A 26,137-nucleotide genomic window follows, 5' to 3' on the forward strand; every position below is an offset into this window, starting at 1 on the left:
GACATTATGAACTATGAAAGAATCTTTCTTCCTTTCTTTTTTTAAACCGATCAAACTCCACTAGCCTATTTTCACACGCCATATTTTCAATATAAAAATAGTCTGACGACAAGAGTAAGGATGATCGTCTTCACAAACAGACGGGGAGATTTATGCCACATAACTCGTTCGCCACTTCCATTGAACACGTATTCTTCATCATACTAGTTTGGGGGCCTGATTGAAATGGAGAAAGAAGCAAAATATATCTACTCATATTCCAATACTTTCTTTATGAGCAAATGCGATCATTCTATTTAAATTTGATCCACTGTTAGGCCAGAGCATAAGAAATGGATTCAGCTCTCAAAGTTTCGAGCATGCCCAACTGGGGCAATCCTCCCCTTAAAACTTTCAATGTGCAAGAGATTGCAAGAGAACAACCCCAAACTGTACCAGAAAGGTACATTGGATCAAAGGAAGAGAGACCCGGAACAGTAACAAAACTTCCTGGTTAGTTGAGAATCCCAGTGATTGACATGGCCAATCTCTCCCAAGGAGGATTTCATAGGAAAGAAGAGATCTGTAAAATTGCCAAGGCATGTGAAGAATGGGGTTTCTTTCAAGTATATGAGGATAATTTACTGAACATACCCACTAATCACGTATGCATTTATCAAATATTATTACTAATGGGTGTCTTTTTAATTCAATTTCCTTAATGTATAGTAATCAAATAGGCTAATTACTAGCAATGGGTATTTGTTTTGATACAATTTCCTTAATGTTCATGAATCCAATGGGCTTCTATGTTGTGTTACTACTAATGGGTATCCTTCTTTACATATTCATCTCTCTCATTGCTTCCTTATTTATCTCTCTTGTTTATCTTGTTTGTGTCCCTTGTTTATCTCTCTTATGACATCCCTTGTTTTATATCTCTCATTATCTCTCTAGTTTGCATATCCACTTTTAACATCTTTCCCTCTTACTTATGTCACTTATTTATCTCTCTCATTACATCCCTTGTTTTATACATTTATCCATTATAGACTACATTCACATCATCAATATCTTAAAAGACTTTTAGTTAACCATTAAAAAAATAAATAAATAAATATCTATTATAGACTAACTTCACATCATCGATATCTTGGAAGACTTTTAATCAACCTCCACAAAAGTAGTTACCCGTTAATTTTAAATTTATTTATTTATTTTTGATGATTTAATTGGATAGAAAAATTAAAGCAGTAATTACATCATATTTTCAGGGAAAAACTCAGTAAGGTAAAAGAGCTGCCATGAAAGCAGTCTTCAGAAATACTCCAAAACTATACAATAATAGAAATAATCAACAAGAAAATCAGGAATTCTGAAATTTATAATGTATGGCTTTGAGAAGAAATCACCATATATATTATGACCCTGCAATCTCAACTAATCTTTATCAAAAATTTCATTAACAAGAATGTTCCACACCCCCACCAAGTCTATGAAAACATTATATGAAATAGACACTACTCATAATTGGGCACTGAAACAAAAACAGATATATATTTAATATCCAAGAAAAGGGTACAAGATGTAGTGCTTTATAATATTCCAAAAATGCCATGACACTCATAATAATACCCAGATCTGATACATAAAACTCTCACACAGTCTGATTCTCATATTCTAAGCGCTGCCAATGTCAATGCTTTTAACGTCGCTGCCATTAGCAGCATCAGGCTGTGTTTTGGGAGCGTTCACAGTCAAAACCCTGTTCTCCAGCTTTGCAAAAATGTCGTCCACATTCACATTTTCAGGCAGACGGAATTGCCTCATAAACCGCCCGCTCGACCGCTCAACACGGTGCCACTGATCCGTCTTTTCCTCTTGTTCTTTGTGCCTTTCCCTGCTTATTCGCAGGGTATTCTTCTCCACCAAATCGATTTTCAAATCCTCCTTCCTCAGTCCTACAATCGCCTAAAAAATATTAAAATCTTTCAAACACACCGCTACAATGCAAATAATAAACCCTTGAAAGAGGGGCGAAGAGATTAATAATTACCTAGCAAATTGGTGGTGAAGACATGAGCTTCAGGGGTTTCCTTCCAGTCGGCCCTTGTGTTGGGCATGGCCATGGCGTCCCTTGAGAATGAAGAGGCTGATGTGGGAACGCTAAAGTCCATGGCATCCCACACGCGAGAAATTGGAAGCCATGGATCGAAAAGGTTGTTCTCCCATGGATCCCAAGCGCTGATGCCCCTCCCGAAAAAAGGAGTCAGAGCCATACTTTCGCAATTAAAGATGCAAATAAGTCAAAAATTACAGAGCTTGCAGATGAAAAGAATGTTGCTGATTTTCGTGATGATGATCCATGAGAGAGATTTGGTTTCAATTTATACATTAGATGAGAGGGTTGGCAAGAGGAGGAAATTTTGGGGCGAAGATTTGAGACTGCTCTGAACTGTTCTCGATAGTTCTAGTAAGTTATAGAGGGAATAAGTTCGTTACGGTGCCTCTGAAAAGAAGATTTTATGTTTATCTCGAAAATGTGTTTCTAAATTGTGGTATCAGTAGCGGACATAGTTTCAATAGTGGACATTTTTTTGTCAACCCATAATTTCAATAGTGCACATCTTTTTGTCAACCCAATCCCAGTACTAGAATATCACATGTACCAATAGTGGATAATTTTTCACGCCAATAGTGGTGCACAAATGGGCTCATTATAATAAAAAAATGTCAAAAAAGGTGATCTACTATTGGGGCATTTGTTCACTACTATTGCAAATTTTGAGTTATCTACTTTTGGTGCAAAGGAGTTCATGTATGGGTAATCACTTTGAAATGACCACTTTTTAACCTTTCAACACATAATGATTTCCACAACGTGCATACAACCAAAAAAAAATTGAAATCCGACATACGGTTTGAGAGTTCTATGTGCGCGAAGTTAGCTATGTCCACTACTAGTACCCTTCCCCTACCTTAAAAAAAAATTATATAAAATGAGGAAAATTGAAAACACAAATTTGCAGAACTTATCTTTATAAGAAAACAGAAAATTATAAAAAAATAAAAATTTGTATTTTTTAATTATTAGAAAATAGAAAAATGGGAAAAATTGAAAAATTAACAAATTTAAAAAAATTAGTTTATGAATAAATAGAGAATTATAAAAAATAAAAAATTGTCTTTTTAAAGTATTATAAGAAATTTATAACTTGTGTAAAATTAAGCTCATCCTCGTACTTTACCTTTCCATATACACACATTTTCTTACACTCTTAGCCCCTACCTTATTCTCATGTGTGCATGTATCTATGGGCAAAAGCATGGAGTTGTGTCACACTTTGGGCCAACTGAGGGTAGTTCGGCCAATCGGACTGGCCGAACTACCCTTGGGCCGCATGGCGTCCCGTGGCACCTATGTGGCATTAAAAGTCCGGTCGGATTGACTGTTTTATAAACCGATTTTTCATCGATCGACCCTCTTTTGCACCCTGGGGAACTTTGGGAGTTCGGCCGGACTCACAAGGAGCTTATTTCCAGCCCTCGTTTTTCTAGGCAGGTTCATCTTTTTTTCTTTTTTTCTTTTTTGTTTTGTATTTGTAATTTAAAAAATTAATATATCTATTGTTATAATTTTTTTAATTTTATAGTTTATTAATTTTTTGAAAATTTTTAGAATGAAAATACTAGAAAAATGAAGAAAAAAAAATTAAACCTAGTAAAATTTGAAAATCGACACTATAAAACTATTAGAAAAATATATACATATACCTATTAATAATTTTTTAAAAATCATTTTCTCATTACCCTTACATATAAACTATAAAAAATTAAAATCGATACACCACATAAAAAAATAAATCCTCATATTCATACAAAGACATAGACACATACACCAACACTCACACCCACACCCACACCCACACCCAAACTCACATGCACATACATACAAATACACATACACATGCATACATAGATGTAGATGTGTGTGCATGTGTATGTGTGTGTATGTATGTACGTGTATATGTATGTGAGTATATGTATGTATGTGTATATGTGTGTATATGTGCACGTATGTGTGGGTATGTACGTATGCATGCATGTGTATGTGTATGTGTGTATGGGTGTATGTTTGTATGTGGGTGTATGTGTGTGTACATGTATTTGTATATGTATGTATGTGTGTTTATGTGTGTATACACAGACACGTACATACATATTGATGTACACATACATACCCACATATATACATACATACATACACTGACATGCATATATACAGACATACATACACATACACATATACACACACATGCATACATACACGTGCATACACCTACATACATACATACACACATGCACACATAAACACACATACATACGTACACACACATACATCCACATACACACATACACATACACATGCATGCATACATACATACATACACACAGACACATATGTGACTCATGTATGTGTGTACATATCTGTGTATGCATATGTATGTGCAAATATGTGTGTAGGTGTATGTATGCATGCATGCATGTGTATGTGTCTTTGTGAATGTGTATGTGGGTGTATGTGTGTGTGTGTATGTATGTGCATGTCTATGTGTATGTACATGTATTTAATTTTAATGTTTCTTTAAAGTAATTTGTATCAAATGTTTCAATTACTTCGAATTGTACTTTAAATTAAAATTGTATCATTTTCAAATATGTTTGAATTTGTTTAAAATAGTTTTCAGTATTAGTTTGAATTATTTTAAAATAGTTTTGAATACTTATTTTTAAAATTCTTTCTTTTATAACTACACATACAGATATTTTCCATATGGTTGATCATGCATCAGATGGTAGTGTTCATCGCGAGGGCACTGACCAAACATCTAGATAGTCTTGTCGAATGCCCTCTATTGATAGTGATGCCGAAACCATTGAGGACCTCAATCGTGCATTAGACTTGTAGACGTATAAAAATGACCATATTCTTAAATGAATATTTTATGTTCATTTATCTATTTAATTAAATCCAATTTAATTAAATTATCCACATTCTTCTATTTTATTAAGTAAATTACTCAATTTATTTAAATAAAATTCACTATACCATTTAATGAATAAATCATTTTTAATCAATTAAATCCCCCATAGCCACTTTTAATTAAATTCAAATTTAATTAAATAGTTATCCTAAATTGAATAAATCTAATTTATTTAATTTCCCCAAATTGCAACCAAATTGAATTAAATTACTTTATTTCAATTAAATCCTATTATCCCTCTATCCACTTGCAAAATCCCAAACCCCTTTATAATCCCTTCTAGAATCTTCTAATCACTTCTAATTAACCTAACCCCTCCTCTAAACTTTGTCACATTCCTAAACAAATGAGAGGTCACTTCTCAAACCTCAAAGTCTTTGATAACCATTAAAGGCTTCAAACCCCCAACCACTTAATTCCTCAAAGTCTTTGATAACCATCAAAGGCTTTCAACCTTCAACCACTTAATCCACAAAGTCTCCAATAACCATTAATGGTTAACTCAAACCCTCTTACATGGTTAATAAATTTGTTTTAACTCAACCTTCACCCAACCCAAAGGTCTCATCAGGCCTTTAATGCTTTGACCATGATTATCTCTTAATCATTTGCACAAAGGTTTATCCTTGGATTAACTCTTAATCCATTGGGTAAACCTTGCTTAAGCTTAACCCTTATCTCTTAGATAACCTTAAGGTTTTCTCAGGCATTTAATACCTCCAACCTCTTCTCTCAACCCAACCCTATGTTGACACTTGTCATTATTTCATTGGTGTCAATCACCAACATGGATCCCCAACTTTCAAACTCAACCCTTGATTGAATCTTTCAATCCTGGCCATCCATTGCCCTATTTTTGCTATAAATAGAGCCCTCATTCCTTCATTTTGATAATCTTCCAAGTTTGTATTATCACACTTATGCTCAAATACATTCAAGATCACATATCATTTTATGCTCATCATTTAGCCTCTCTTTGCAATAGGCTTTAGTCTAAATATGCATGTTTAGAATACTTTTTTTATCATTTAGCTCAATCATAGACTAAATATATAATGTTAGGATAGTATTCATACTAACCTTGTCATCTTATCTAGTTTATTGCATTTCTAGAATTAGGCATAGCTTAGAATACATCTCATTCTAAAATCAATCAAAGCATCCTTTGTTCTCGCATTTGCCATCCCTAAACCATTTTGCTCAGTGATCTGAGAGCAAAAACATTGGTTTGAGGGACACTGTGAGATAGAGAACCATGGGACCCACCTTGGGAAGCTGAGTAACACGTCGTTGCTCCATAGTTTGCATCAAGAAGTCCTGTGTGTATGTGTGGACAAGTCATTTAATAATATTTTCACATATTAAGTTTTATCAGCCCACTTTTCTCGCATACATTTCTGGCGCCCACCGTGGCGCTCGAACCCCATATATCTAATCGGTTTTGAAAAATAATTACTTTTGTAGGTCCGCGGGAAACAAGAATCGACGCGTGGGAAACATTCCCTAGCGCATCCGCCTAACAGTCTAGCGCGTCTCGCCTACTATTTAGCGCGTGGGGGCTCTACTAAAGCGCGTAAAGTCTTTCCTTTAGCGCATAATCCCCACAAAATTTTTCCTATAGGTCTCAATGCGGGGGAAAAATAGAGCAGCGCTTTACACGCACAGAGTAGCGCATCCAATCCACTGTTTAGCGCTTGGAGTTCATCATCCAGTGCATGACGACTATCTTTTAGTGCATCCAATCATTTTCTTGTAAGTCCCAGCGCGGGTAAAAAAGAACAATACAGAATAGCGCATCCAGTGAACAGTATAGTGCATTGAAAAATTATTGTAGCGCATCCAGTTTCTATTGTAGCGTGTCTAGACCTTTCTGTAGCACATCACAGACAGAAAACAAAACAAAAAAATGGTAACCGAAAAGGAAATTTTAGACTTGTGGAAGTCCACCAAATCATCTAACATTTTTCTCTGGTTTGCTTGCAGGATGCTAACCAAATTTGTTGTAGAAAGGAGTGTAATCTTAGAATTTTTTTGATGGTTAATATTTTCTCTAACTTAGTTAAGTTAGTTTAAAATTTTAAAACATCTTTTAGTCCTAAAATTGAACTCACTTATTTCTTTTGGGCTATAAAACGAACTACTATCCGAAATCTTCTTGCTTTCATAGGAGAAAAACACTTCATTTTGGAAGCTATAAAAAGAACCAACAAATCTTTATTTTGACAAAAGTTTTAAAAAGAACCTCACCATCCTTTGGTGTTTAAAAGGATTTACTTCATTTTGCAAAGTAAAAGAACCTCATCTTCATTTTAGTACAAAGCAAAGAGAGAAAACTTTCCCCTATCGACTTTAATTTTGTTGACCAAACATCACGATTTACTTTGTTGACCAGGCTTATTTTTTTTAAAAGTTTTGGAACTACACACTTTGCTATGAAAGGTTAAAAAGAACATCATGCTTGTTGGAGCAACATCTCCAAATAGAAGTTAGCAAATCATTGTCTTGAAGGATAAAAAAACAACTTGATTGCCTTGTCTCGAAAGTGGAAGGAATATGCTCTCCCCTTAACTGGGTGATCAAAAATCCAGACCACTCTTACAGCTTTCTTTACTTCAAGCATTTACAACCTTTAGCAGGGCCGCCTTCCCGAGGAGTTGGAATCAACTCTTAAAGCCGTTTATGGCCGGTGTGAAGGGAACAACCTAAGTGGGGAACGACTTTGACACTAAGAATTCCAACCCACTATAATCAAATGTGGAAAGTGACGAAAGTCCTTTTCAACGGTTGCGCGCAGTGATTAGCCTTCCCCCAGTATCCTTGAGATACGTAAAGCCTTTGTTCTAAAGGTTGGGAAGCCTCCTTAGGGAGTTTATCACTGACGGTCGAATGGGAAGCTTGATTACGAACCATAGAAATAGAAGCTTTGAACCGAGTCAGTAACCAGACATTTATAACATCATAGTGCAAGGGTGTGAAAGAATCCGCCCCCAAGATTACTCACCATATATCTCCCAAGATAACTACTCAACTGTGAAGCGATTCACTTTGAGTTAATTTCTGGCAAAAGGCAAAAAAATGGGCACCCTCTCGGGGGTGACACAGCTGTTTGAGCTGACGGAGTATCAAGACTAGTGGGCTATGATGTTATTTATGACCCTTAACTAAAGAGTCTTTTTGAAGTGTATTATTTGTATCCAAACCTGTTAAAACATTGGGGATTTGAACACATCCTCGCAGAACATACACTTTTTGTTAGATTAGGCAAAATGGTTGTACTTTTTGTACCATGCTTACATTTATTATTTCAGAAAATCATCCATCACACTTGAAAAATTCACAACAAAAGTTCAAAATTCACAAAAATCAACCAAAGAAAAATCAGAACAGCTTAGCGCATAAGAGCAACTTATTAGCGCTTGGAGTACTTTTGTTAGCGCATCCAAACCTCAAATTAGTGCATTGGTTCAAAACAGTAGCGTTTCATTTTAAGGCAAAACAGTGTAAAATCCTTTAGCGCATCCAAAAAACAGTCCAGCGCGTAGGAGCAACAGCTTAGCGCATGGAAACCAAACATTGGCGCATAAAGTCAAACAGTTAGCGCGCCACAGGCCCAGAATAGCACATAGGTTTTTCAACTGTTAGACAACAATCTTCAAAAGATCTGAACTTTAGCGCATGTCTGGGGGCAGCCTAGCGTGTGTGGCTATTCTTTTAGCGCATCAAGGAATTTAAGTAGCGCATATAAACTCTGTTCTAGCGCGTGATCCAAAACAGAAAAACAGAGAGTAAAATCCAAAAAAAATTTGAAATTTTCAAAAATCTTTAGAAAGCCTTTTTTCATCAAAGCATCATTTTTCATCAAAACAGAGTGACAAACAAATCATTAAAACCATTTCTCAAGTTAAATTTGTGTCCAAACAACAGTTGTCAAAATTCTAAAACGAATCGCACGATAAAGGACGTCTTTCCTATCATAATCCGGAACATCTCATCATCAGTATCAACAGAATCTTTTACCATCTTACGGATTTTTATCAAAACACTTGTTTAAAATTTTCAAATTGTCAAATCCAGTTTCTAGATCGGGAGGCTTTTATCCATATCATTTGACACGCTTTGTCGTGAAGGGGCATCTAAAAACCTTCACTTTGATAAAGTAAAATTTAAAATTTTCAAAAACAAGAACCAACTGAATCCAAACCAATCAAAGGAAACTATTGATTCGCTCATGCATGACTAATCCCCTTATTCTGAGAAGAAAGAACCTTTATCGTAACATCATGTTGAAGAAACAAAAACCTAGTTTTTCCAAATTCATCAAGAAAAACAAGTTTTTATATATCAATCTTCACCTCTTCAAATCTCATCGGGTATTCCTTCATCACGTCAAACGTTATATCCAAAACAAATCTAACAAATTTGACAAAGAACCCTTGAAGACAAGAGCATACTGTCAAAAATCTTCTTTTAATCAAAAGATAAACCGCGGAGGAAAGATCAATCCAACATTCTTGCCCGACGAGTGCATAACTTATAACACATCTAGACCAGAACCACCTACCCCCGAGCAACACATCGAAGAAGATTTTGTCCCCTTCGTCATCGAAAGTTTTTACTAAAATGTCTGTTACTTGCTCTCAAAAGAACCAACAAAGCGAGACACACACTGAATCAAGTATGAATCGCAGATTGTCAAATCCTTTTGAAGTTCCACACTCGGAAGAGCCGGAAATTACTGACGCAATTTTTCAGGAATGTCAAGAAAATCCTTCATTCCAAAAACTCATCGAAAGGCTTATGGAAAATGACAAAGAAAAGTATCTGCTCATGCTCACAAGTAAAGGCGTTAAACTACCCGAAGATTTACATGCAAACATCTTTCAAACCGGGTCTCGACAATATACATATCAAGAACAACAAAGAGAAAAAGAAACTCGCATACCTGAGCAACATATTCCAGAACAATGTATACCAGAAATGCGTATACCTGAGCTCGAAACTCCAGAACAACACATACCGTTTACTACACCTTTTTAGTTAAGAACAAATACAAGGGAAGAATTCATCCCTCGGTAAGATAATGCGCCCTTGGTTGCTCTTACTCAACAAATGCAAATGTTGCAAAGACAAATACAAGATATGCAACAAGGGACAATAGTGCGGTACTCTATAAACGAAATCTGTCCTTATCGATTCGACAGAAGATTAAACATGGTACCTTTTCCTCCAAACTCAGATGCTCCCAAATTTGATAAATATGATGGGAAAAGTGATCCTCGGGATCATGTTCGAGAATTTTGCACCATGAGTCTTGAATTTGCTCATGATGACACTTATCTGATGAGGTTATTCCCAAGAAGCCTGGGAGGACAAACAATGAAATGGTTATCCAAGATTACACCACCTGTCAGATCATTTGATGAATTGGTTAACAAATTCATAACACAATATTCCTATAACATTCAACATGCCATAACCATGCTAGATGTTTGTAATACCAAATAGAAGAACAATGAAACATTCATAATATTCCTTCAACGTTGGCGACGCATGGTATCACGATATCTTCGAGATATTCCTGAAAAGGAGAAAATGGAAATCTTCATCGATAACTTGAATGGCGAAAAGAGTTACAGACTCAAACTTCAATGCATACCATCTTTCGCCAAATTGATTGAAAATGGCATTCAAGTAGAGGAAGCTTGTGTCAAAAAGGGAACACTCAAGTTCTACAAAGAAGGAACAAACTCATCAAACTACAATAATCAGAACAACACCAACCTTGACAAATCTCGATTTTGGACTCGAAATAAAAACGAAGGCAACAATGAACCATATGATCCCAAATCTAAGCAACCAGTGCTTGCATTATCAGGAAATCCTCAAAATACGAAAAATCCTAAAAATGCTACTCCGGGTGCTAACACATATGCACCAAACACTGATCAAGGACAACTCAACACAAACAATGCCAACGATACTCAAAACAAAAACATGAATCCAGGACCTAACAACAATTCACGCAACAACACCAACAATTTCCAAAAGCGTATCTTCACACCACTGGGCCAATCATTAGAATCGGCATTCAAAGAACTTTTGGCAAACAAGATTCTTTCTTTGCCTCCAATCAGCAACTATGAACCCCCAATCAAACCACCTTGGTGGAATGATTCACACTATTGTGATTTCCATCGCAACAAGGGTCATAGAACAAACGAGTGCATGAGATTGAAACACATAGTACAGGACATGATTGATCGAGGTGACTTAACAGTGGATGGTCTCAAAACAAATGGTGATCATGGAGCCTTCAAAAATCTTCTTTAGAATTACAACAAAGATGGAGCATCAACATCAGATGATACACGCGAAGCTTGTGTCAATCATATCTACAACAACACGATCAATCACATCTTAGCTGAAGATCATCACGTCAATGTCATCACCATTCGAGATCGGCATGATCATGAATCTGTCAATGTAACAACCTGAACTCAGAAATATGTCTTGAAAGGACATACTGCACCTATGACTACCATACCAAAAATCCAATATGACTTGGTTAGCCAACTACGCAAGACCCCAGCCCAAATATCCATACTGGAATTATTGAAACTATCACCAAAGCACAAAGACATATTGGAACAAGCACTATTGGAAACAAATGTACCTCAAAATCTGGATACAGACAGATTCCAAGCCATGGTCCCCCATATGACAAGACCTCATAACCTCACATTCTCTAAGCATGATAACACTTCCTTGATTCATCCGCATAATACTCCTCTCCATATTGAAGTCATTGTTTGCAAACACCGAGTAAAAAGAGTCTTAATAGATGGAGGAGCCGAACTTAATATATGTACTTTAAAGCTTATCCGTGCACTAGGCTTCTCAGAAGAATCTATTGATCCTTGCAAAAAGATTACCATAAAAGCATATGATGATGAGGAAAGGTCCTCTAAAGGAACTGTGATAATACCTATTCAAGTGGGACCAGTGCAAAAGGATACTGTATGTCAAGTCTTAGACATAGATCTAACCTACAATATTTTGTTAGGACGACCCTGGATACATGAAATGCAAGCAGTACCTTCTACGTATCACCAGTGTGTCAAATTTCCTTATGATGGACAAGAAATCTCCATATCAGCTGATCATAACCCATTTCAACATTGCAATGCCATGGGGGCAGCTCAAGATAGTTTGGTTCCTCATAATAGAGAAAAGCAGCGATCCTTGACATCAGATCTACAAATCGCAAAGCCCAACTCCTTGTTTGGAGATTTCAAGCAGAAGATGCAAATCAAAGACCAAGGCATGGGAGAGTACTCTTTGGAGCCTTTATGTTTAGCCAAATTGCCAACATCACCTAGATCGCATGGTTTGCCTACTACATCAACACAACTGGCCACTCAGCCCATCACCAAATTTGATGGTACATTCATCCAATTGGGTACTCTAGCACATGAATCAGAAGACAAGGACATTCTTAGCTAGTTATATAAAGATGAAGAAGAAGATAATAGAGCAGTCGCTCTGGACATTGTTCTACCGACACACTTGTATGGAAAAGGATACTTAATCATGAAGCAAATGGGATATGGCGAAAAAGGACCTATTGGGAAGCGCAAGGAAGGAGTCACTGAACCTATAGATCTTCCTTCACAACCTACTAGAAACAAAGCAGGATTGGGTTCTAAACTCACATTCCTATTGCAGAGGTCGCCACACATAGCTACAAAACCTCAATGGAAGGTAAAGAAGAAGTACAAAGAAGAATCCTGGCAGGAAGCACTCTTTGAATCAGCAGAAACAATCCGCAAGGCATGGGAACGTCAAGATCAGAAGTTGCATCAGGGAAAGCTTCTAAGTCATAAGAAGGCTATATCTGCAGCAGTAGCTCATATTCAAACACCAATGTCTCAAGAACAAATCATGTCATCTCCAAATACTGTTACTCCTCCCCAAAGAAGCACAGTCTATGAACAAATCCAGAAAATGGAAGACGGATCGGACACAGAATCAACACAAAACATCAAAATGGTATCCATCATCAGATATTTGTTTTCACCATACAACATACCTGTTTACAGCACAGACAGAATCTGGGATGATGCCTATGAGACAGATTCCAATGAATATGAATGGGGTACCTGCTCCAATGCTACTACGAATATCCTGGATGATACAGATTCTATATCCATTTCTCAAGAAGAACATAACGCAGAAGATAGACCTCTTGAATTTGGACCACAAAATATCTATGACGCCAAAGAAAGCGAACAAAAACATTACGAACAAGTCTATGTGGAAGATGATACCATGGAATACCTCGATGAAACCCTGGACTTCCTTAAAAACAAGAACCATCACAATGAAAACTCTGTCCTCACACTTACAGTAGCCGAACTTGATCCACCCAACGATTCCTTACCGCTCGTCTTTCCTGACCTCATTGACTGGGATGAACCTGAAACCCATGATATACCCATTTTCCTAGATGATGAGTCTATTATCCATTACCTATGTACCGTAAATCTAGAAACAGGCTCTACCAGTGAACGACATAACGATATCTGCCAATTAGGGAGTGCCAAGTCTCTCAGTCACAAAAATAAACCAAATAAAGGATTTGATGCTGAAAACCAGTCAATGGCAGCTCTAGATCACAAAAAAGTAAAAATAAAGGACACATCTGAGGGTGAAAACCTTTTTAAGGCACCTAACGATGGGAGACTTGACACTCTTCCTAAACATTTTCATGAGAAATCACCCATATTGATTGAGCCCACTCAATCAATCAACATTGGTACCACAGAAACAGCCAGAAACATACACCTTGCAGAATCTCTGACAGAGGAAGAAAGATCGACATTCATCATCTTCTTTAAAGGACAACAAATTAATTTTGCTTGGTCATACGCTGATATGACCAGAGTCGATCCACACTTAATCATCCATCACTTGTCCATCTCTATAGGAGTTAAGCCAGTCAAGCAAAAGCTATGAAAGATGAATCCACAGGTGGCACTCATGGTGAAAACTGAACTGAAGAAACTATTGGATGTCAGATTCATCCGACCCATTGACTATGCAGAATGGATTTCCAACATCGTTCTAGTATCAAAACCAGATGGTAGTATCATAATATGCACTGACTTCAGGGACGTCAACAAAGCTTGTCCAAAAGACGATTTTCCTCTGCCAAGTATCGATATAATTGTAGATCTCACAGTAGGCCATGCAATGCTCTCACTAATGGACAATTTCTCATGCTATAATCAAATCAAAATAGCTCCTGAAGATCAAGATAAAACAACATTCACTTGTCCTTGGGGAACATACTGTTGGAATGTTATGCCTTTTGGCTTAAAGAATGCAGGGGCCACTTATCAAAGAGCGATGACAACAATCTTCCATGACATGATGCACACATTTATGGAAGACTATGTGGATGATTTACTAGCTAAATCCTTCACCAGAGCTACACATCTCGGTATCCTAACAAAGATCTTTGATTGATTGAAGAAATTTCAGGTCAGGCTCAACCCTAAGAAGTGTGTCTTCGGGGTTACATCAGGCAAGTTACTAGGCTACATAGTCTCAGCTAAAGGTATTGAAGTTGATCCAACAAAGGTACAAGCTATTATGGACATGCCACCACCAAAGAATATCAGTCAACTCAGATCTCTACAAGGACGCCTTCAATCAATCAGGCGATTCATCGCTCAACTAGCAGATAAAAGTCTGCCATTTAACCATTTGCTACACAAAAATGTATCGTTCAGATGGGAGACTAAGTGTGCAGAATCTTTTTACCAAATCAAATAGTACCTGATGAACCCACCAGTTCTAGTTCCACCAGTCGCAGGAAAGTCTCTTATACTATATATATCCACAACAGATATATCGCTGGGGGCACTATTGGCACAAGAAGATCAACAAGGAAAGGAACGAGCTATATATTACATCAATCGGACATTGAATGACTATGAAATCAACTATACATTCATTGAGAAGGCTTGCCTAACAGTGGTCTTTGCATCTCAGAAGTTCCGACATTATATGCTAGCACACACCATTAAGCTAGTAGCTAAAATTGATCCTCTCAAGTATCTACTCAGCAAGGCAGCTCTTACAGGCCGATTGGCTAAATGGGTCATGATTCCAGTGAATTTGACATCCAGTACACAGAAAGATGAGCCATCAAAGGACAAGCAATTGCAAATCAACTGGCTGAAGCACCGCTACCAGGAAAACAAACCATGGAGATTGAATTTCCAGACAGGGACGTTCTTGCTCTTTCTTCCAAACAATGGACCCTATACTTTGATGGATCCTATACACAACATGGTTCAGGGGCCGGCATTTTATTCATCACTCCTGAAGGACACACTATGCCAAGATCATATAGGCTTATGTTTCCATGCACAAATAATGTGGCAGAATATGAGGCATTGGTTATAGGCATCAAAATGGTTGTCGAATGGAAAATCATAGAGTTAAAAGTTTATGGAGACTCACAACTAGTTGTTAATCAAATCAACAACAACTATCAGACAAAGGATGACAAGCTACTACCCTACAAACGGATGGTGGATGACTTCAAACAGTATTTTGTGCACATCACCTTCGAACAAATACCAAGATTGAACAACAAAGCAGCCGATGCAATGGCTACTATCGCTTCACTACTACAGATTCTAGAGCAACAGAGTCATTATGAGTTCCTGGTAGAGCAACTGTTCTCCCCCGCCTATGACCACTCTGAATCCCAGGTTATCTATGCCTTGACTGGTTCAGATTCTTCATTATATGGACCAATATACGACTACCTCAAACACAATATCTTACCAATTGACCAATCCCGTAACCAAAAACGTAACTTTATCCGACAAGCTACCCGTTATACCCTTACCGCTGATACTTTATATCGTCAAGGTCTAGATGGTACTCTTCTTCGTTGCCTTGATCGTAATGATTCTGATTTTGCTTTACACGAGCTTCATGAAGGTATTTGTGGCACACATTCAAGTGGCACTACTCTTGCTAAAAAGCTTCTACGAATGGGATACTACTGGCCTACAATGGAAAAAGACTCATATCATTTCGCCAAGAAATGTCCTAAATGCTAGATCCATGGCAATCTGATACATGCACCAGCACAGGAACTGCAGCCATTTACAACATCCTGGCCTTTTTGTCAGTGTGGACTAGATTTAGTTGGCAAAATTCATCCTTCATCTTCAAATGGACACAAGTTCATTATAACTGCAACAGAATACTTTACTAAATGGATTGAAGCAGTTCCCATGACCATAGTGACTGGGAAACAAATTGCCTCTTTTATCCTAAATTATCTGATCTACAGATATGGTATTCCAAGTTCAATTGTCACAGATAATGGACGACCTTTCAAAAACCAAGATGTACAAGAACTATGTGAAAAATTCAAAATCCAACATCGGTTTTCTACACCATACTACCCACAGGGCAATGGCCAAGCAGAAGCATCTAACAAGACAATCTTGAAAATCCTAAAGAAAATAGTGAATGATGTAGGCAAAGATTGGCACGTACAACTCAATCCAGCACTTTGGACATACAGGACCAGCATCCGCACACCTACAGGAGCAACACCATACTCATTGGTATATGGATCAGAGGCCATTTTACCCTTGGAGGTAGAAATTCCATCTCTCAGAGTCTCTTTGGAAGGTTTAATCCCAGATGAAGAATATCAAGTTAACCGACTGCAAGAACTTGAACTATTAGATGAAAGACGCCAGCATGCTTATACTCATCTCAAAGCATATCAGCAACGCATGTGCCGAAGCTACAATCACAAGGTCATTCCCAGAAACTTCAAAGTTGGTGACCTAGTCCTCAAAGAAAATCCAAGAAATCAGCAAGATAGAGAAAAGAAAGGGAAATTTGAACCTAACTGGTTGGGTCCCTATGTCATCATATCAGCCTATGGATCAGGTGCCTATCAGCTTACAACTTTAGAAGGAGATGTGCTCGACGACCCAACTAATAGCATTCATCTGAAAAGGTACTATACTTGAATAAGCCTAGTGCACGGAAAAAGCCGAAAACAATAAAAAAATAAAAAAAATCAATCAAAAAATCTAGAAAAATGCAAAAATAAAGTACAATAAAAACAAATGGTGAAAACCTGGTAAACAGGCGCTCTTGTGAAAGAACGGCTCCTCTATCTATCTCCATGCCATTTTATCCATCAAACCGTTATCGGCCATCACCCGACACTTAGCATATATTCATTCAGGACATACTTAGCGTAGTCACTATCCTGGGTTATCCATCTATATCTATCCTCTTACCGCATTCCACCATGGCTTGGAAATCACTGTACATAATCATATCCGGAGGCACACTCAACTAGGGGCATTAACTTGTTCAAACACTTGCACACATTCAAGACATCACAACTATTGCAAAACTTAGAAACATGACATCCAGCAACCAAAACTACACTTCATCGCCAAACCAAAACAGAACAATTCACAAAAATATCAAGGATGGATGATTTTCTTAAGTACTAAATGTTGCATTTTTGCATTAAAATCTCGACTATTTTGTATTTTGAAATTTTTAAAAAAATTATTGGAATCTTCTCCTTATCTCATAAAATGCTTCAAAGTTAGAGATCATGAGGAACTTCCAATATTTTCTTAGTCTTCTGTCTGGGAGGTGATCACTTGTACTTGTGAATCCTTGCCTCGAGATGTGATACATCAAATATCACTGAAGGCTTGATTCCACTTCACGCATACAAATGATTTAATCTTGTCTGTTTACGCAATACGCACTCAGGTCGTCTTGGTTCAATTATACCTTGATGCTTGTGCTATCTTGCAAAATCAAACATCATGTAAATTTTTCTCAGGTCATCATGGTTCAATTATACCATTATGCTTGTATAAATTTTCAACATATCCTAAACAAATCAATGCTCAATGATGACACTTACAAAGAAAGCAAATAACATATGGTTGTATTGGGATGGCAAAATGCAAAATGGGGATGCTCCAAAAATAATTAGTTGCATATCATTTTACAATTAGTTGCATATCATTTTGCACTTAAATGCATATCATAATCATACATCTTATTTTCAAGATACATCTCAAAACATATCAAATCATACATCTCATTTTCAAGATACATCTCAAAACATATCAAATCATACATCCCATTTTCAAGATAAATCCAAAGCATACATCCTACATTATACATTTACACATGGCATCATCATAAAGTAAAGACATATCCCACATAACATGCATCCATATAAACACATCACATGATCAAAGCAAATGGTGTCGTATATATATATCTCAAAAATGATCCAAATGTACAAAATGTGTCACAACACTGTGTCCAGTACAAAAAATACAATGCTCAAAAATACAACAGAGACCTTGTCTCTCAAGTATGACTATCTCCTGACGGAGATGGTCTCGCTCCAGATGCACCCACCCCTAGATCCCCAGGAGGGTCCTGTCTCGGTGGCCCTGTGACACCACGACTCTCAGATCGCGACCCAGTATCTTGAGATCGGCTAGATCTTGACTGTGCAAAACTCTGTACGCGGCGATTCCTGGGTACTGCAGCCTCATAGTGTCGCCTATAATACTCCGCCTCCTGAGCTCTCAGCGCCAGCTCTCTTAGGGTGTCTCTCATCGGACCACCCGTCGCTGCTCTCTGCATACTCGACACCACCTCCTCCACTCGTCCCCTCCGCTCTATCTCAGTATCTCGCTCAGTGGTCAATTGAGAAATCTGCCACTAATAGGTCAAAATCTGTGCTTGCAGTTGCTGAACAGTAATCTGCAAGGTCCGCATCTGAGCATCCTCCATATGACCTGGGATCCGAACCCGTAGTGTTACCTGTGCTGGAGGAACCCCTCCCACTCGGCCTGTCCTCTGTGCTAGAGGTGGGAGTACATCTATCCTCCTCCTCTGAGCTGGTCGCCCCGCCTCCTCTGTACCCCCCACTACAGCTAACACCTCCCCCACTCTCCCGTCTCCACCAGCTCCAATCGCTACTCCACCTCTCCCCCTATCTATCAATGCCTGCCTCACCGCTCTATCCACACCCCTATCTCCTCTCCTAGCTCTCCCTCCCCGTCTCCCTCTAGCTCCTCTCCCTCCTCCATCATCTCCATCATCTCCATCATCTCCCGCATCTCCCTCCTCCTCATCAGAATCAAAGGCTGGCCTCATCTCCTCAGGATCAGATATCCTGGCCACCACTCGCGCCACAAACAATCAGGCGAACTCATCCGTCATGCCCGCATCCTGAATCTCAGGGGCATAATCCCATATCTGCCCGGCCAACCCTACAAACTCCTTTATCACCACTGCACTATCAATGGTCGGCCCCCAATCCGCTACATCCTGCTGCCGCTATGCATATAGGCACGCTCCCTGTGGAATACCCTGTTGGTGCCCAAACTGCCTCAAAACTCGGGTCACCAGAAATCTCTCAATCACAAATGGGGTCCTCCTGATCAGGTACCTGGTCATGAATACAAAGGGCATCTCCAGCCCATCCTCGGCCCACACCTCACATCCTGTGTACGGTCGCCACATGACCGTATCTATATCATCCAGTACCCTCCTCCAGTGCTCTAGTTTGCCCAGCTTGTGCTGGACAACTAAACCCCTGTATCCGTACGCATATGCACACCCCACAGGCCTGCCCTGTCTGCTAGTGGCCTCGCTGCTGGAATATGCTCCCAACACCATACCTATAATAGTGTCACGCCAACTGACAAACTGCCGTAACCGAGGTATACTACCTCATGCAAACCCCTGTATAGATGGGCCAGCATAGCTGACCCCCATGCAAACCTCCTTCCCTGTGTCACCATCTCCTCCAAAACCAGCCCCCATCCCACAGAGAATCCCTTTGACCTGCGATCAAGACAAAGGAATCCACCAATAAATCCTGCTAGTATAGATGGCAGTGGCGCATAATCCAAGTCCAAAAACTCCTGCCATGGGATCTCATAGCCGCAAACTGTATCATCCTGAAATATGCGACGCAGTGCCTCTTTCCCACCCTCCTCTGACTGCTCATATGGTAGTAGTGCACCTACTACCGGAATCCGCAAAATTCTATAACAGTCCTCAGGGGTGACTGTCATCTCTCCCGTCGCAAAGTGGAAGGTGTTCGTATCACTGTGCCACCTCTCCGCCAGTGCTGTCAATAGCCCCCGGTTCACAGTGAACCGAGGCATGTCTAAAAGAGAGGTCAACCCACATCTCTCGATAATATCGAGATCAGCCTGCGACAACCGCGGTATCAATGTCCATGGTCTGGGAAATCTCTCTCGAGACTGAACCACACCCAATCGCTCCTGTCAAACAAGCAAAACAAATCCGATATCAGTTTCCACAACAAAACAACGGTATCAAAATCAAACTCACATCAACAACATGAAACAAATTTTCTCATCTACATCAAGTTCAAAATCCTATCCTTTCATATCAACTTGTAACACAATTCAAGTTCTCAAAAACCATATCAAAACTTGTAAAACAACTCAAGTACCAAAATCACATAAACTTGTAAAAAAACTCAAGTTTCCCACCCATATCAGCTTGTAACACAACTCAAGTTTCCAACCCATATCAGCTTGTAACACACATCAGGCTTCACACATTGAACTTGAAATAGAATACGCAAATACATCATATTTTGATCAAAACAATACATTGATATCTACATAACTTGAAATATCTCACATCAAAACAAGTTATACCGACACTCATATTGGACAACTACATAAAATCATGACAGCACGACACAAAACAAATTTCCAAATCGGCTCATCTTGCAAAAATTTTTCAGATGCGCTAAAACAAATACCCAATGCGCTAAAATCCCTCTACACGCTAGGCTGTCTCTCCTACACGCTAATCTATTTTCTCTATGCGCTAGACTGACTTGACGCGCTAAATCTTTCCCCCCATGTGCCACCTAACCTACCCTATGTGCTAGACTGGTTCTATGCGCTAAACTACATCTCCTAGGCGCTACCTGTTTGGTCCTATGCGCTAGGTTAACCCTACATGCTAAACCCCCTTACATATGTGAACCCCTGCGACCCCTATGCGCTAGGTCTATCCTACGCGCTAACCTGCCGACCTAATGCGCTACCCGACAATCTCTATGTGCTATTCCATCTATGTGCTAACTTATATTTCCTATGTGCTACCCTTTTCATTTCGGACGCGACCCCTAATATGCAGCTTGATGTGCTACTTCAAACTTCGTATGCTCTAATTAACACCCTAGACGCGCTAAACCGTAAAACCCAAACTTTGAAAATAAAAAAATGACTAAAAATGATCAAATGAAAAGTCAAAAGAGGGTCAAAAATGTTGACTTACTGGTGGTCCATGCGCTGCAGGTCTCCGGTACCTCCGAATGCGCTCGAAATGGAGTCTATGATAGGGAATAGGCATTTTCTTTGCAGAGCAAATTCTCTTTCTCCAAAGTCAACAAAGCACAAATGAACCTAATTCAAGCTCTTTTCCCCCTTTATAGGAGGAAAATGAAATTAGGGTTAGCCAACTGGACCTGTAATATGGTCGCAATCTCCCCTATACCATAACATTTGTAACTTATCGGGAGATGAATCAATGAACTCAAATTTCACATAAACGAAATCATACACATCATACGAACCTTATCAAATTAAATCAAAAAATTTCAAAAAAATTGATTCATCTCCTGAGGGGGCATCATCATCAAATATCGACTCTGGGGCATCACACATCAAATATCGAATCTGGGGCATGACTTGCAAATCAAAGAGTGACACAACAAAAATTGCATTTGATCAAAAATCACAAAAACACATCATTTTCTTTGAAATAACATGTGTACACATGTCACTTCAAAGAGGGGCAAAATGTAGACATATAAAAATGACCATATTCTTAAATGAATATTTTATGTTCATTTCTCTATTTAATTAAATCCAATTTAATTAAATTATCCACATTCTTCTATTTTATTAAGTAAATTACTCAATTTATTTAAATAAAATTCACTATACCATTTAATGAATAAATCATTTTTATTCAATTAAATCCCCCATAGCCACTTTTAATTAAATTCAAATTTAATTAAATAGTTATCCTAAATTGAATAAATCTAATTTATTTAATTTCCCCAAATTGCAACCAAATTGAATTAAATTACTTTATTTCAATTAAATCCTATTATCCCTCTATCCACTTGCAAAATCCCAAACCCCTTTCTAATCCCTTCTAGAATCTTCTAATCACTTCTAATTAACCTAACCCCTCCTCTAAACTTTGTCACATTCCTAAACAAATGAGAGGTCACTTCTCAAACCTCAAAGTCTTTGATAACCATTAAAGGCTTCAAACCCCCAACCACTTAATTCCTCAAAGTCTTTGATAACCATCAAAGGCTTTCAACCTTCAACCACTTAATCCACAAAGTCTCCAATAACCATTAATGGTTAACTCAAACCCTCTTACATGGTTAATAAATTTGTTTTAACTCAACCTTCACCCAACCCAAAGGTCTCATCAGGCCTTTAATGCTTTGACCATGATTATCTCTTAATCATTTGCACAAAGGTTTATCCTTGGATTAACTCTTAATCCATTGGGTAAACCTTGCTTAAGCTTAACCCTTATCTCTTAGATAACCTTAAGGTCTTCTCAGGCATTTAATACCTCCAACCTCTTCTCTCAACCCAACCCTATGTTGACACTTGTCACCATTTCATTGGTGTCAATCACCAACATGGATCCCCAACTTTCAAACTCAACTCTTGATTGAATCTTTCAATCCTGGCCATCCATTGCCCTATTTTTGCTATAAATAGAGCCCTCATTCCTTCATTTTGATAATCCTCCAAGTTTGTATTATCACACTTATGCTCAAATACATTCAAGCTCACATATCATTTTATGCTCATCATTTAGCCTCTCTTTGCAATAGACTTTAGTCTAAATATGCATGTTTAGAATACTTTCTTTATCATTTAGCTCAATCATAGACTAAATATATTATGTTAGGATAGTATTCATACTAACCTTGTCATCTTATCTAGTTTATTGCATTTCTAGAATCAGGCATAGCTTAGAATACATCTCATTCTAAAATCAATCAAAGCATCCCTTGTTCTCGCATTTGCCATCCCTAAACCATTTTGCTCAGTGATCTGAGAGCAAAAACATTGGTTTGAGGGACATTGTGAGATAGAGAACCATGGGACCCACCTTGGGAAGTTGAGTAACACGTCGTTGCTCCATAGCTTGCATCAAGAAGTCCTGTGTGTGTGTGTGGACAAGTCATTTAATAATATTTTCACATATTAAGTTTTATCAACCCACTTTTCCCGCATACAAGACCATCTTGAGTCCACATTAGATTTCGCCATTGTCCAACCAAATAAGGAAAGGGCACAAACTATTAGGGATGAGTTACTATGTATGATTGACACTATTTAGACATATAATCCTTATGATGATATGTTATTCGATTATTTCTATGCCTCCCTTTCTCGTAGTGTGACTAGCATGGTGAAATGGGAAACTGTGAGCAGGGATATATCTTTCACACAAGTCATTATGGTGTTCACCCATTATCAAGGTCTAAGGCAACGTAAGATTAGAGGATATTTAGTTACCAAATGCACTGATCTAGTTGTGGCACCATTCATATATCCTAGATGGTTGGCAACTCATCATATGTGGCCACAGAAGGATGAGTTGCCACTTTATTTCTACAAACAATTGTTTCCAGAGTTTCATATGGGCTTACAGGTCAATTATACATCTATACCAACGAATGTTGGGCAGGGGAGATGGAGGCTCAATGATAAATATAGATGACATGATGCACCAACGCTCATTAATAAACGAACATTAGTTGGTCCAAACCTTTTGGTTCTACCAATACATTTGGAGTTATCATAGGCAGTAGATGTAGTAGTTGATGATGTCGGGTGACCTATTTGTTGTAGTCACTTGCTACCATTCTACAAGCTACAAATGTGACATCCAATAGTGGCACTGATCCCTATTTCCATGTAGATATAACATTTCCACTTGACGTTGCGCGATTGACAGAGGTTGATCCTTTGTAGAGGATGAGTGCATTTTTGTCTACCAATTTATTGGATTCGTATACACTTATTTCTTCGATTCTTGGGATCCCACTCGAGGATGTACCAACACAGGTGAGACAACATGTAGAGGGAGGTGGATCTATGAGCCATTGTGGTAGAGCATCTTAGGATGACACAGGGAGAGAGGAGAGAATTCTAGTGCATCCTACAACCCCTCCACTATATACATTAGTTGATTTGACACCTCCTCCTCAACCTACACCAACCAATCCAACACCTGAGCCACCATTGTTGCCTGTTACTTTTACACCTCCTGCTCGAGCTCATGGTCATTGTACCAATCTACTCATTCATGGTTTAGATTTTAAATAGTGGATTTCAACTTCAAAATTGTTGACACAATTTAAATTTTGAATTATATATGTCGTAGTTTATCACTCAAGTTTGATTATATTTTCATGTCCTTAGCACTAGATTGGGAATAGTTTGTTTTAAATATCTACCAACATAATCAAGGTTGGTCCACAAAGGTACTATAGAAGAAACTTTTTATTAAAGTCCAATGCCTTGTCATTTGAATTTTTTATTTTTTATTTTTTATTTTTTAAATTATGTTAAGTCATTCACTTTTATGTTAATTAAAGGCAATGGTTTATGTAACTATTTATAAAATTAAAGATAATTAGAAGGATATGATGGTGTGATTGCTAGTGAAATTATATTAAATTTAGAGAATATGTAGATCATTATCTTTCAATTATTAAAATTTTAGGAAAAAGGCATTTCATTGGAATACGTTAAGAGGTACATTATACCATTTAATTATATTTATTTTAGATCAAATATGTGCCATTGACATAGAATTAGTATTTTAGGGAAGAGAAAAAATTCAATGTGATCATGGATTCGTATTCAGATTTCTTAAAAGAATAGTTGAAAGAGAGAAATAGACAATGCTCATAATTGAACGAGTTATATATTCAATATCCAAAGAAAGGGTACAAGTAGTGCTTTATAGTACGATTCTTATATTCTCATATATTCTAAGCGCTGCCAATGTCAATGCTTTTAACGTCACCGCCATTAGCAGCATCAGGGTGTGTTTTGGGAGCGTTCACAGTCAAAACCACGTTCTCCAGCTTTGCAGAAATGCCATCCACCTTCACATTTTCAGGCAGACGGAATTGCCTCATAAACCGCCCGCTCGACTGCTCATAACGATGCCACTGATCCGTCCTTTCCTCCTGTTCTTTGTGCCTCTCACCGCTTATTCGCAGAGTATTCTTCTCCACTAAATCGATTTTCAGATCCTCTTTCCTCAATCCTGCAATCACAAAAAATAATTAAAATCTTTAAGACACCGCTGTAATTGAAATTATAAACCCTGGAAAGAGGGGCAAAGGGATTAATAATTACCAAGCAAATCGGTGGTGAAGACATGAGCTTTAGGGGTTTCCTTCCAGTCAACCCTAGTGTTGGCCACGGCCATGGCATCCCTTGAAAATGAAGAGGTCATTGTGGGCACACTGAAATCCATGGCGTCCCACACGCGAGAAATTGGAAGCCATGGATCGAACAGGCTGTTCTCCCATGGATCCCATGCACTAATGCCCCTTTCGAAAAATGGAGTCAAAGCCATACTTTTTGCAATTAAAGATGCAATGAAATCAAAAAATACAGAGGTTGCAAATGAATAGAATGCTGCTGATTATCTTTATGATGATCCATGAGAAAGATTGGTTTCAATTTATACATGAGATGAGAGGATTTGAGGTGAAGATTTAAGACTGCTCTGAACTGTTCTCGATAGTTCTAGTAAGTTATAGAGGGAATAAGTTCGTTACGGTGCCTCCCAAGAGAGTATTTTATGTTATCTCGAAAATGCGTTCCTAAATTGTGGGTTACCTTAAAAAAAACTATATCTTTGGGTCGAAAATAGAAAATAGGGAAAATTGGAAA

At 38.1% G+C, this 26,137-nt stretch overlaps 2 protein-coding genes across 2 annotated transcripts; both read right to left on the minus strand.

The window, feature by feature from the left end:
• Nucleotides 1-1,604: 1,604 nt before the first annotated feature.
• On the minus strand, nt 1,605-2,258 carry LOC131876067 (18.1 kDa class I heat shock protein-like). The gene is made up of 2 exons (XM_059220844.1): nt 2,036-2,258; nt 1,605-1,940 (listed from the first exon to the last, which is right to left on the minus strand). Exons 1-2 carry the CDS (start codon nt 2,256-2,258, stop codon nt 1,660-1,662), a joined length of 504 nt encoding a protein of 167 aa, XP_059076827.1. The 3' UTR covers nt 1,605-1,659.
• Nucleotides 2,259-25,221: 22,963 nt separating this feature from the next.
• Nucleotides 25,222-25,817, minus strand: LOC131876068 (18.1 kDa class I heat shock protein-like). The gene is made up of 2 exons (XM_059220845.1): nt 25,595-25,817; nt 25,222-25,502 (listed from the first exon to the last, which is right to left on the minus strand). Exons 1-2 carry the CDS (start codon nt 25,815-25,817, stop codon nt 25,222-25,224), a joined length of 504 nt encoding a protein of 167 aa, XP_059076828.1.
• Between the last annotated feature and the right edge of the window lie 320 nt (nt 25,818-26,137).

Source organism: Cryptomeria japonica, chromosome 5, assembly GCF_030272615.1.
Source record: "Cryptomeria japonica chromosome 5, Sugi_1.0, whole genome shotgun sequence".
Taxonomy (NCBI): Eukaryota; Viridiplantae; Streptophyta; class Pinopsida; order Cupressales; family Cupressaceae; genus Cryptomeria; species Cryptomeria japonica.

Bases quoted from the DNA above. Each gene is read 5' to 3' on its own strand.
- LOC131876067 (XM_059220844.1), bottom strand. From the start codon at position 2,258: ATGGCTCTGACTCCTTTTTTCGGGAGGGGCATCAGCGCTTGGGATCCA. The intron at 1,941-2,035 runs GTAATTATTAAT...AGGCGATTGTAG, and splicing joins CTTCACCACCAATTTGCTAG to GACTGAGGAAGGAGGATTTG.
- LOC131876068 (XM_059220845.1), bottom strand. From the start codon at position 25,817: ATGGCTTTGACTCCATTTTTCGAAAGGGGCATTAGTGCATGGGATCCA. The intron at 25,503-25,594 runs GTAATTATTAAT...TTGTGATTGCAG, and splicing joins CTTCACCACCGATTTGCTTG to GATTGAGGAAAGAGGATCTG.